The 13,299-nt window shown below is 38.6% G+C and overlaps 1 protein-coding gene across 29 annotated transcripts in view; it reads right to left on the reverse strand.

Annotated features, from left to right (window-relative positions):
- ANKS1B (ankyrin repeat and sterile alpha motif domain containing 1B) overlaps positions 1-13,299 on the reverse strand; it is a 1,261,971-nt gene that overhangs the window by 326,490 nt on the left and 922,182 nt on the right. For all 29 annotated transcript variants that reach the window (XM_032285364.1, XM_032285340.1, XM_032285282.1 and 26 more), the window contains one exon: positions 1,057-1,209. In XM_032285364.1, the coding sequence (XP_032141255.1) occupies positions 1,057-1,209 (153 nt within the window). The remainder of the gene's footprint in view (positions 1-1,056; positions 1,210-13,299) is intronic.

Here is a 13,299-nt window from a genome sequence, read left to right on the forward strand (position 1 = left end):
AATGTGACTTTTAGATTCAAGAACAATTTCTGTACGATGCTCTAGAAAAGACATTCTTTTTTCAGAAAGACTTTTAAAAGCAAGGAATAATTAGTTACTAATAATAACCATCATTTAAAATAAGCAATGGCATGTAATGTGTAGAACCGGGACTTTTGGAGAAAAAGTGACATAAAGAGTAGAACAGAGCACTTTTGAACCAGCAGAAACTTATTTACTTTATCTTATAGTTCAGGAATGCCATTTTCACTCAATCATTTACTATAAAACTAAAACTTTTTTAAAAAAATTAAGTGATTTCTCATTGTTACTGTTAAAAAGGAATATTTATAATGCCAAATATAATTAAAATGCATGACCATTTCATGTTATGTTTTCATCTAATTCCTTCATTTATGCTAGAAAATAACAAAAGTAAAAATGCAATGAGAAGAGTATCAAAATCATTTATGCAGATTTAGTTGATCTCTTTGGGCTTGACTTTATGGCAACATATGTTGGCCAGTTTTCATAGGAAATATATGCTAAGTGTATAAATAAAATAGATACAACATAAGATTAGACACTAGCTTCAGAAAATAAAATTTTGATAACACAGCAGCCTGTTTAGTAAGAATAAAAGCAGTCTCTTGGAGCGTGGGATTTGTATATGTGATTAAGAAATGGAGACAAGGAAACATGACAGCAATAGAAAACTAAAAAATGATAATTTAAATCTTTAACAGTGAATATGAACAAAGATCAGAATAGGAACCTATTTATTATCACATCTATATCCTAAAACTGAAAAAAATTTCCTAAAAAAAAAAACATGAAAATGCTTGGAAGATTTTCTTGGATAATGCAAAATACCCTGAGAGTTCTCTCTTTCCCTCTTAGTTCCCCCACATCAAAACTTCAAAAGTCAATGACTGGAGCTTGAGAAAGATTGATATCGAAAACAGAAGGTGTATCTATAAATCCCTGTTAGATATCCAAACAGTTATAAATAAAGAAAAATAAAATTTCACTTATCAAGGGTTGAATGGCTAAGGTGTCACTAAGAGACCAACTTACATTAATAAGTTCAACCTCCCAGATTTTTTTCAACAGGTCCATCGATGTGTAGCCATTAATTAGAAAGGCTTTGGTGTAGTCACCCAGTTCAATGGAATCCAGCCACTCAGCTACAGAGGTGGGATGGTAGCCATCATGCCCAATGGGTCTCATCTGTAATGAAGAAAATTACATTAGGATTAAACTGTATACTTTGTGTCCTAACAACAGAATGCAGATTTCCCTTTGAAAATTTACTTGATATGAAGAACAGATCTTTCTGGAGAAGGAAATAAGGAAAAAGAAAACACTTTCTGATGTATTTTCACAGTTCTAAATCATTAATAATTTTCACGCTGAATTAGTTTTCAAAATATACCCAGAAATTTCCAATTTAGCTGCTAGATTATCTCTATATTTGGAAGAACTAAACATGTCAAACTTCTGTCATAGACATTATTGGCATTCTGTCGGGTGGAATTCAAAATGATGTCAGTTGAATAGTATTAAATTCGACGCCAAAGGCACCGGGAAGTGTACTTTGAACATGTAGATGATAATTCTCAAATGCACAGCATCAAAGCATGTGAAAACACAGCATGACTTAAACATTCAAAGCGAATTCATGCTTATGCAAGACATGTATTGGAGGTAGAGCAAACATGCTGGAGAAACATACTGCTGCGGTGAACCAGTAAAGGAGAGGCCTTTGGGTATTTTAAGACCATGTGTTCTGCATCGACTCTACAGTATGTTAGACATGAATAGAGAACTTGCTGGCAGACAGGCGTCTATTTTTTGTCAGCTATATACAGATTTTTAAAAAATACTTTAGGAGAACAAAGAAATGTGACAGCAACATAATGTTTCTGAGTTTAAATTGGAGTGTGAAAGTAATTTAAGCAAGAGGAACTTCTGGGTTTAAAATTTTGTATGAATTATTCTGGTCCTTTAGCTTTTATTTGAAATTGTAGCTGAATTTGTGGTTCTTGGTTTTCGAAGTGACTCACTTCTAAAACTTGGGCTGCTTTGCATGCCACACCGTATATCTAATACTTCAGTTATTAAGGACAGCTGGCACCTCATCAACCTGATGGGCGCCTTCTGTAAAGCTCATGATGGAAACAGCAACGCTGGGCACAACGCAACATAGATTTTCTTCTTCCTTCGATTCAAACAGATAAATATTAATGGAAATCTATATGATTCTGATTTGTGAGCAGAGAAAAGATTAGTCTGGGCATCAGGGATTCAGATTTTAATCTTAAACATGTTCAGCTTTCTGTCACTATGCATGGTTCTCATTTTTGAGATTCTCCCTACTCCTTCATTTTTAAGTTACTCTTTCTCCTTTCCTGTTGTTCTGCTCCCCAGTCTAGTTTCCATTTCAAAGTTTAAATGTTCTCTATTTTATTTTATTTTATTATTTTTTGAGATGGAGTCTTGCTCTGTTTCCCAGGCTGGAGTGCAGTGGTGCAATCTCAGCTCACTGCAACCTCCACCTTCCGGGTTCAAGCAATTCTTGTGCCTTAGCCTCCTGAGTACCTGGAACTAAAGGGGAGTGCCACCACGCCTGCCTAATTTCTGAATTTGTCTCTACTAAGAGACAGAATTTCACCATGTTGGCCTGGCTGGTCTTGAACTCTTGACCTCATGTGATTGGCCCACCTTGGCCTCCCAAAGTGCTGGGATTATAGGCGTGAGCCACTGCGCTTGACCTAAATGTTCCCTATTTTAAAGTTATAGTGCAACTTATTATTTACATTAGAGTCTGAACCTGGTCAGACTTCTGTACTTCACTTTTACATGGACTCATTTCAGCTTCTCATTACATGTTTGTTTATGTAACACTTAACTCTGTGCTTATTATGTGGTAGCTACAAATATAAATGACAACTCAGCATTTGCAGAATGAAAGTTAGTGGCATTCACAAATACCCAGATGTTGTATATGTATAAAATTGGAGGCTAGGATCCCAAGAGGAGACTCATAGGTATTCAGTACCTTCATATTCTTTAGAGAATTACAAAAGTATTGGGGCTGGGAACATTCTCCAGGCCTTGTTAAAAGGTGGCTGAACTAACTCTGTTAACCTAAATAATCACTCTAGCCCCAGGAATCTCCCTGACTACCCCAGTTGACATGAAATAAGAAAGAAATGGAAAAAAGGGAAGAAAGAGACACTAAGGTTGAAGTTAACTGCCCAGTAGGGAGGTCTTGCTGTTAGCCCATCCATAAAGACAACCACCCCAGCAGCAGATACTAGGGACAAGCTTAGGGAGTCTTGTTGACTGGATTTGGGTCAAAGTCAGTTGTCTCATACCAGAGAACTGTGCAGTGGGGTTCCCACAGGTTACCCCTAAGCACTCACACATCACTCTTTTGAGGAAGTAATTAGTGGCCATCTGACACACAGAGGGTGTTGATGGTCAGTGTTAGCCAAAGACTCAGGGAACCCACGACAGGACTACAAAGAAAATCTAGGGAAATGTAAAGATGTTTGCTTGTTCCTCCAATCCCCCTTTCTTGTCCCAATGCCAGAAAATTTAGAATCAGAAAAGTGCCAGTCCCTTGGGGGAAAGTCTAAGCTTGGGGGAGGAGGGAGGTGGGTGAAGAAAATAAAACTGGAGGTTTCAAATGAATTGGAACTGAGGCGTCCCTATCTTAAATGGTTGGAAAGTTATTGGATATGTCTGAGATGCTGCTTATAAATAGCAAAGGGAGGGTCAGTTGAGCTTGGTTGAATGATTGAAAAATAAAAAAAATAAAACAACCACCATCACATCAGGATTGCACTGAATGCAGGCTGCTCAGTAGTCTGATTACTCCTGTAAGGCAAGTTATCCCAGACCAATCTTAAGGAGGTGAGAGGGGAAAAAATATTTGGTGGGAGGATGAAAGACAGGGAGCAGGGTAGAGGGCACAACTGAAGAGACCTTGGAAATGGGGATGCTAAGGTGTGCAGGGCAGTATTCATCCATCCACTCAATCAATAAATATTTAATCAATGCCTATTCTGATGAATGTTGTGCAAATAGTAGAGAACAAAACAGTCATAGTCTCTTCCTCATGGAGATTATAGCTCTTAATTAAAATATGTGAACAGATGACCAATAAATTATGAAGGTTCTGCATACCTGAAGAGAGGAAGCCAGTAGAGCCAAATGCAGTTACAAAATTAACTTGACACATATTTAATGATATGCAGAATAGTTACTGTGCTGCACAATAATTTCTTCCAAAGCAATGATCCCATCTGTTCCTTTATTTCTGTTCCTACTGCCATTACCCTGTTTAGGCTCTTGTTAGTGCTCCCAAAAACTAATGCAATAGCCTTCTACGTGGCCTCCCACCTTTGGTCCATCTTGTACCTTGCTACTACATTAGTCTTCCTAAAAGCCAGACCCTTAAGTGTACCCTTGTATAAATAGGTATACTGTAGTGGCTCTACCTTGAGAAAAGTCCAAATGTCCTATTCCAGCATTCAAGGCCAATTGAGATCAGCCTAATCTCCCACTCCCCTGTTATTGTGTAGCAAATAAATGTAACTAGACATGTGTATGTCTAACCAGTACATTAAATTGCTAGCCATTCCCTGAAAATGAACCGTATAAGACACAGTCATATCTTTGCTAATATAACTTCCCATGCTTAGAATGTTTTTGCCCCTACTTCTGGAGTGATTTCTTCAGAACTGCCTTCTCTTCTTGAGCTCTGAGATGAAAATTTCTAACCATTTGTAGGACATCTCACATAAATGTTCTATAGGTGTCACCAACATAAGTCAAAAACAAATTTAACTCCTTCAGCTCAAAAACAGGCTTTCTCTTTTCTTTCCATTTCAGTTAATGGGCAACTTTTACTCTACTGCCAAGTAGAAGCTTGGGAGTTATCTTACTTTTCTCTTTCTGTTTACTGTCATATCTAATTAGGCCAACATGTTCTATCGATTTGATTTCTAAGGTGACTCTCAATTTGCTTCTCTTCCTCCAAAATGGACTTTGGAATATGACATTCCCAGCAGTGCTATGTATTTGTTGGTTGATCTTTGGCAAGTTACTCTTTGAGCCTGTTTTCTCTTTTTTAGAATAAGCATAATAATACCTACTCCAAGTGTTGTTGTAAAGATTATATGAAATAGGGGATATAAATTGACTAGCACAGTGATTTGAATATAATAGCTATTCAATAATAACTGTTAGTTCTCTTTTCTCCCCATTACCCTAAATGATACCCATGCTTATTTTGAAATTGTGTAATATTCTGTCATTGGCTGCTAATCTTTTCAGCTTCCAATCAAATCTTTTCTCCCTCTTTTCTTCCTGCTTCCCCGATTTCCTTCCTTCTTTATCTTGTTTTAGAAAAGGTTTGCATCTGCTAACATCTTTACCCCTCTCCCCTTCAGCTGACAGCTATTTTTTAGGAACATATCTAACAAGGTCACTCAAGTCGACTGAATTGTTTATTCTAATTCTTCGTTCTCTTACTGTATTAGAATTATGCCCCCATGCCCCTTGCCAAGGGATCGACATTATGTCTCACTGTGGCTGCAGTTACTTCGCAGTCACATTGATGCTGGCCAATAGAATGTGTAAAGTATCAGTGCGGCGATTAGAGATGATGTCTCTGTGCTCCTGTGTTCTCCTAATCTTTCAGCGTTCATATGCTCTCTCATAAGAATAGCAAGAGCTAAGGAGTTGCATAACTCCTGGTTCTAGGAGAAAGATGAAGACTTGTGGAGCAGACCTAAATTTAACCCAAAGCTTGGAATATACCCTAGCTCGATGGAGCTCAGGAAAGTCCAGCTGAAGTTAGCTGAAGCATAGCAGACCTATGAGTAAGAAAAAAATATTTTTTCTGTTGTTGCTATGAACTACTGAAATTTTGATATACAGAGAAAAACAGAATAGAATCACTCCTTGTTTAAAAACCCTTGGTGTTTACTCACTATGCCTGTGGAATATAACTCAGACCTTTTAATTCATGAATCTATTGGCAAATGCATCTTCATGAAACTCAGAAAGATTATGGATGCTGAGTAAGCAAATATCCGTATCCTTCGCAAACTACCTCATTGACATGCAGAAACTCTATATGCCTTTCTTTTCTTTCTTTTTTTAAGGCAGAGTCTCACTCTGTCACCCAGGTACCCAGGCTGGAATGGAGTGGTGCAATCTTGGCTCACTGCATCCTCCACCTCTTAGGCTCAAACAATCCTCCCACCACAACCTCCTTAGTAGCTGGGACCACAGGTGTGCACCACTACACCTGGCCAATTTTCTTTTGTAATTTTAGTTGAGACCAGAGTTTCACCATGTTGCCCAGGCTGGTATCAAACTCCTGAGCTCACGCAATCTGCCCGCTTCAGCCTCCCAAAATGTTGGGATTACAGGCATGAGCCACCACATCTGCCCTATGTGCTGCATCTTTATTAACCCTAGACTAAGTAATTCTTTATTGTATGAGTTTGATTGTTGGGGCATAATCTACTGAATATGTAATATACCTCCACACCTTTGCTTATGCCATTCTCTCTGCCAGGAATGCAATTTCTACGTTTTCTCCTAATGAAATTCTATCCATCCTTAAAAGGTCCTGTTTAAACATTGACTGCTCTGTGAATCTTTCTCTAATGTTACCATTATTCCCCCCCAAAATAATATCTTCTGCAGATTTCTGTAGTATTTTGCATAGAGTTCGATTATAGCATTATTAAAGTCTGCTTTCAGTAATAGGGAAGTGAATATTTGTCTTCTTCATTGGACTGCCTACCCCTTGGTGAAGAAATGAGGTGTTAATCATTTCTGAAGTTCCTAAAGTGTCCAGCAGAGCATCTCACACATGGCAGGCATTTGCTAAATGTTTGTTAAATTAAGTGACTTAATGAATACATGGAGATAAAATGATAAATTCATTTCAGTGGTTTGGTATTCATTTGTGGGAGAGATTTGTTTTTGTACTCCACATTATGAAAACTAAGGTTATCTTTTTCTGCCTAACAATAACATTCATCACTATTTAAAACCTCCATATATCAAGAACCAATTCCAGATAGTATATTGTGTTGTAGAGTACAATGGACTTTGTTTCCATAGCATAGCATACTTGATTCTATTAGCTGTGTAGCCATAGACAAATCACTTTATCTCTCTAAGCTTCAGTGGTGTCAGCTATAAAATGAAGGTGTTGGATCAAGGATGTCAAAGCTGCTTTATAATTCCTAAATTCTACAATTCCATGATTTGTAAATTAATTTTAAATTAGTATCCTATTTATTTACCAAGGAAAGAAAAAACAAGCCCAAAGACAAAACGGAAATTCATATATATATCTCTCTACATATATGTATATGATAGGACATGTACACTAAAGGTCAGATGGCATTCACATTTCTTTCAAGTATCTTCAGCAGTACCCACAGGAGCACAATGGCTGCATTCTCAAATTAGCAATGATGAAACTCTTTTTTCAGCAGGAACATCTGGCAAGACAGAGCTGGGAAGTGACAGCTTCAGGGGCTTGCCAGGCCAGCAGTGCTGCTAAGCATGAATGGAAGTCAGGCTCAGTCTATAATTTGAGAGGCAGAGTGGTGGGCAGGGAGCAGGCATTCATCACAGAGGCTCACAACAAGGTGATCCAATTCAACTAGCTGAATTCCAAAGTCTGGAAAAACCTAAGCTGAGACAGAGATTGGAGATAGCAGTGAGGCTTTAGTCTTGGGAAAATTGAGATATATTAACATTTTTTTTTAAACCAAACACTTTCCTTGTTCTTGTTCCACTCAAATAACTTTCCTCCAGGAGCTTTTTAGAGCATACCTGGCCTCAGAGAGAGTACGCTCTTAACAGCACAGGTGGTATAGCAGGCAGAGAAACCACAGGACAGTGCTATGTGGAGTTCTGGGGTTGCAAGGGGGCCAGCTATGGGGCAGCTGAACAACACGTGCTCTGAGACTGCTTGATCAACTTCAACCAGAGTAACTCCTGTTTTATGCATTTTATACAAGAAGGGGAAGAAAGGCTTTCTCTGCTTTAAAAAGAAACGTTTGAAAATTATGAATCTAGAAGACTTTTGTAAGATTACATGACCACTAAGCTTTTATTTTCTCTTAACTTTTTGGCTTTATTTGAAGTATTATGGTTCCATTATATGTGGAGTTATATATCTATATATAGATATATAGATATACGTATACATGTACATATATACACATTACACACACACACACACAGAGAGAGAGAGAGAGACAGACAGACAGAGAGAGAGAGAGAGAGAGAGAGAGAACGAGCTCCTGTCATTCTGTTATTCTTTCTTTCTGCCTGAAGCCAGCTTTTTCTGTGCAGACAAGGATAAAACCTCATGAGATGATGGATCCACAAGATGGAAGGTATAGCGGGAGGAAGGCAATAAAAATGGGTTAGAAAATAAAAAGATAGAGAAAGGTAATATACATTATAATAGCTTTGGGATTAAATAAAGAAAAGTAGTTCTCAATGGAACAACTTATTAAACTAGAATTATGATATTGGCATGGTAATTAGAACAAGAGAATAAGGAACCCTGAAAAGCCAATAATGAATTAGACAGATATTTTCATGCCCAAAAGTGTTAGAAAATTGAGACAGAGACTACTTATTGTTCCCTTAAAACTGTCCTCTCTTCTTCCACATAATGGGGTTAAATTGGGTTTGTGCCTGCCCGACTAGAGACAAGATACATCAGCTACTTTCCTGGTTGCTGCTGTGAAAATATGGTTGAACCTATGGAATGCTAATGAAAGTGTTGCATGTAACTTCCAGGTCACCTCTAACAAAAAGAGGTTCCTTGATCTAGAATTCCTCTTTTTTCTTCATCTTCCTATAAGCTGGAACATCAGTGCCTGCCGTCCAGCTTTGACTACACAAGCAAAACAATGCCATGGAGTTTGGGAAATGCTTCTCAGACCTCAATGTGCCCAGGAATCATGCAGGGAATCTTATTACCAGATGATTTAATTCCATTGGTTGGAGGGAGAATCAGAGATTCTGCATTTCTAACAAGCTTCCTGGTGATGCTAATGCTGTCAGTCCACGGACCACACTTTGAGAAGTAGTGCTTTGGAGGATGTTGGAGCAGCAAATAGAAGGTCCTGGGTCCTCCCAGAATTGCACAGAGCAGAGCCACCTTGTAAACCTGCACTGCTCACTTCAGGACTATTGTATGAGAGAAATTAATATTCCATTATTTAAACCACTATATTATGAATGTCTCTATTTCAGTATCACAGATTTCCTTGAATACAAACATAACTAAAAATAAGCAGTTTCATGTAGAACATTAAATGAAGCCTGTACTTCCGTTTGACATTACATTGTAATAGCTCTTGTTTTGTGGACCATAAGCTTTCACATCTGTTATCGTTAAAGAGGCTTCATTTCCTTTAACTGTGTTTGTTGACATTTCTCTGTCAACTACATCATCATCCCTTGTAACAATTATGCAAGGGTTAAGAGGGGGAAAATGCAGGGAAATCCCAAGTTTCTAGCTTGAATATCTGGGGCAAATGGTGGTGTTACCAGCTGAAAGAGAAACAATAGGCTGGCATAACATGAAACATTTTGAGACATGAGAAATTAAGGATGCTGTGAAATGGCACTTTAAATTTGGAGGAGAAGTATGGGGGGACACACGGCCCTGGGCATCATCAAAGTACAGGTGAAAGTGTTGGCAGCTCCACCTATTCGCTGTGTGACCTTGAGTAAATAACTCATACTTCCTAAGCATCCACTTTCTGATTAATAATGTGAAAGATTAAAAGAATGTCGACTGCTGAGGGTTACCATATGTATTCAACGAAATAGCACAAGTAGAATTTAGCACAGTACTGGGCACACAGAAGCACTAAATAAATCTTTGTTATTTTTATCATAAAAGCTGAAATCATACATAGGTAAGACTGGAGAGGTGATTTTGTAGTATGAGAAGAGAAGTGGCCTGAGAATGAACCAACATTTTCAATGAATAAGGAAAATATAAGAATAATACTCAGGAGACCAAAGAAGGAATGGTCAAGACAAGAAGAGAAATGGGGTACATAAAAGTGTCAAGGAGAGTGTGGTCAGCAGTGAGGAGATGCTGCAGTGAAGTCTAATAAAATGATGAAGGAGAAGGGCTTTGTGGGATCACAAATAGGTCATTGGAAATAGGTCACCAGACATCTTATTGAGAAGAGCACAAAAGCTGAGCTGCCTTAGGTTGGGGTGTGAGTTAGAGATGAGGAAGCAGGAAGTACAATCTAGATCATTCTTTCTGGAAGTTTGTATGGAAAGAAAAGGGGGAGATGAGATTTTAGAAAGCATAGAGGAAAATGCATAGAAAGGGGTAAGAAATGAGGACTCAGGATTGAGGAGGGTCAGAGTCATAAAACAGGGAGTTCTAGGGCATAGTGGAGATTACAGTACAGGGCTTGCCTTTTGCTTTGACACTTTGCCCGCCTTTCTTGGAAATTACAGCTCTGACAAGTATAGTTGGAGCTAACCTCAGGGTGAATACTCTTTGTGTTAAAAGAGTGTGAGTGTCTGGAAGCTACGTGTCTTAGACTTGGTGAGAGCTGGATGCCTATGTGTGAAGTACATGTGACCTTCCGGTGAAGGTCCTCACGTGGGCAAGGGCTATTTCCCATGTCTCATCCACTTCTTGGATACAAACATAGCAACTTATCATTTACATAGACCCACCAGTGCCAATATCCCTGATGCGCCAGGATCAGCTACTTAAACTTGCTTAGGAAGCTTCTCTTTTCCCACCTGGATAGACTTTGTACACTCAGACTTCCTGCCTGATATGGCTTTTATAATACAGATAGTTGATATTGTCAGGTACTTCCCTCTATTCTGGCTCCTCATTCTAGACTCTTCTGCTCTGTCCTGCTGCTACCCAAGTCTTGGACTAACAGCAGTCCTGAAAATAAACCAGGACAAGCAGTGCTGGCAGACAGTGTGTTGCCAGGTCCAAATGCAGGTCTATCAAGTAGTGTGAGGATCAAATCTCCTACAGGCTGTGAGACCTGGGCTTAGACATCACTGTGCTGTTTCATCAGTGGCTCTTAAAAGACTGATTGAAGATAAAAGAGAAAGGGTGATCTGCTGACCATGGGGCCCCAGAAAAAAGTCTACCCATCACCGTCTGAGTGCTATGGCAGTGCAACTTTGCTGGGAGAGATGTCTCCAAAATGGAGAGTACTATTAACGATAAGAACATCACTTAACAATGATGTGGGACTTTAAAGAGCCTCAAGTGATTTCACGCATGTCACCTCAGTTGCAAAGTGTTTTAGGTGATCTTTAGGAAGATGCCCTTTATGGAGTCTGAGAGCCTGGCTATTCCATATACTTATATTCCTTCTGTGGGAATTAAAAGGATTAAAATATTGTGACCGTTGTTGGAAAGCATGGAGTGATAAACTCTCCGTGTTGTGCATCTGTAGCCAGGGAGGGATACACGTACAAATAAGTCTGCTGCTTGCAGCTTCTTTGTTTACAATTAGACTCTGTTATGGATACAATTTCTATAAAAGAATAAAGAGAAACATAAACCATCAGAAGTAAGAGAATCGCGTCTGATGTCACTATGGACTCACAGTTGCAGAAAATGGTAACCCCTCTATTATTTTTCCCACCACCGACTGAGCCTCACTGACTTGGGGTTTCTTGAGTGTTCAGATATTGAAGACTCCCAGCTGTAGGCCTAGGGAACAAGCAGTGAAGAAGTAGTATCTGGAGATTACTTGATATTACATTTTTGGGAAATAAAAGGAAAGGAAAATACTTTGGACTAGACACTGTCTCTTAATGGTCTATGATTTCTATTTCATGAATAAGAGAAATGAATTAAGGTCTAGCCCAGAGAGGGCCTGAGGTATCCCTAAGTTTGACAAGTCTTAGATATGAAGTAAAATAGAAGTGAAGCAATGGACAGCAATGAAGGACTATATTAAAAAAAGGTATTCAAGACACAAAGGTGATCAACTTCCAACAGCACAGAATAGCCTAGAAGCACTAGACTGGCCTAGTCTCTAGCCGTTGGTGATAGGCGGTACCCCCTCTGGACAAAGGCACTGGAAAAATCACAAGTTAAAGGAGTTAAGTTGCCAACACAGCCAAGTTCTATAAAGCATTCTTGGGGAAAAATGACAACTAGTACAGCAACACTACAAAACAATCTGTCTTATTTCAAGCAGTGTGTATGAGCTACTAGTCAGGCACTGGTCTTTTCAGCTTCATCTGTGCCCACAGAGATTAACCCTATGTGTAGCAGCACTTTAGAACTGCTATCTGCTATGTAGGATCTGCGCGGGACGCAGATAAAAAGACCAACAAAGCCATGACACAGTACACATATAACACTGTCCTTGGGGTTGAATTATTTTACTGGTTTTATTGTACCTCTCCCTGAAGCTTTGGGTAACAGAGGTATTTTTTTAAAATTTAATAAAAGGAAATGTTTTTTACCATCTTTTCATTTCTAAAATCCTCGCTGAGGTAATGTTGACCCTAGAGCCCTTTGTTAAACAACACTATTTGTTTTATTTCCCTGTTGCAAAGGTTTTTTTTTTGTAGTTGTTTTTTTTTTTTTTTTTTTTAATGAAGCAAGGGTTCAGATTAAAGATGAACAGAGGATTTACTACAAACAGAATAAGGCGCTGAACAATGCTCACTAGCATTCACATTTCCAAGCTCTACCAGTGATGTGAACTATATTCAGAAAAAAAGACATGGGGTCTCTTTTTCTCTGACAGTGCATGTTTTCTGACATTCATGCAGGTATTTGGTGGTTACACAGCACACTGCTTTGCTCTTCAAACAGACACTTTACATGCTACTATTAATCAGGAATATTGTTTGCATATTTTTAGTCTCAACAAATTTCCCCAAACTTGAATCTTCAGAAGATAATGAATGCCCTGAGTGTCAATTCTATTTATTTGACATTTAAAAACCGTGTCCTTTCTCAGAGCCTCCGGGCATGTGCATAATAACATCATCCACAGAAATACTTCAAACAAATAAATGTACCATAAAACCAAAATTAGTGGTATACAAATGAATAACTTATGTTCTACCTGTGTAGAGCAGTACAAAACATATCATTCACATGGTGATCAAATATGAGTATATTCACATTCACTTAGGGAGTTACAAAAATGAGGACCTACATCTACTCCATTCCCTCTATCTATCCATCCATCCATCCATCCATTCATTAACCCATCCATCCATTCATCT

Source organism: Sapajus apella, unplaced genomic scaffold (genome assembly GCF_009761245.1).
Source record: "Sapajus apella isolate SASKATOON/1434 unplaced genomic scaffold, GSC_monkey_1.0 scaffold2, whole genome shotgun sequence".
NCBI classification, from domain to species: domain Eukaryota; kingdom Metazoa; phylum Chordata; class Mammalia; order Primates; family Cebidae; genus Sapajus; species Sapajus apella.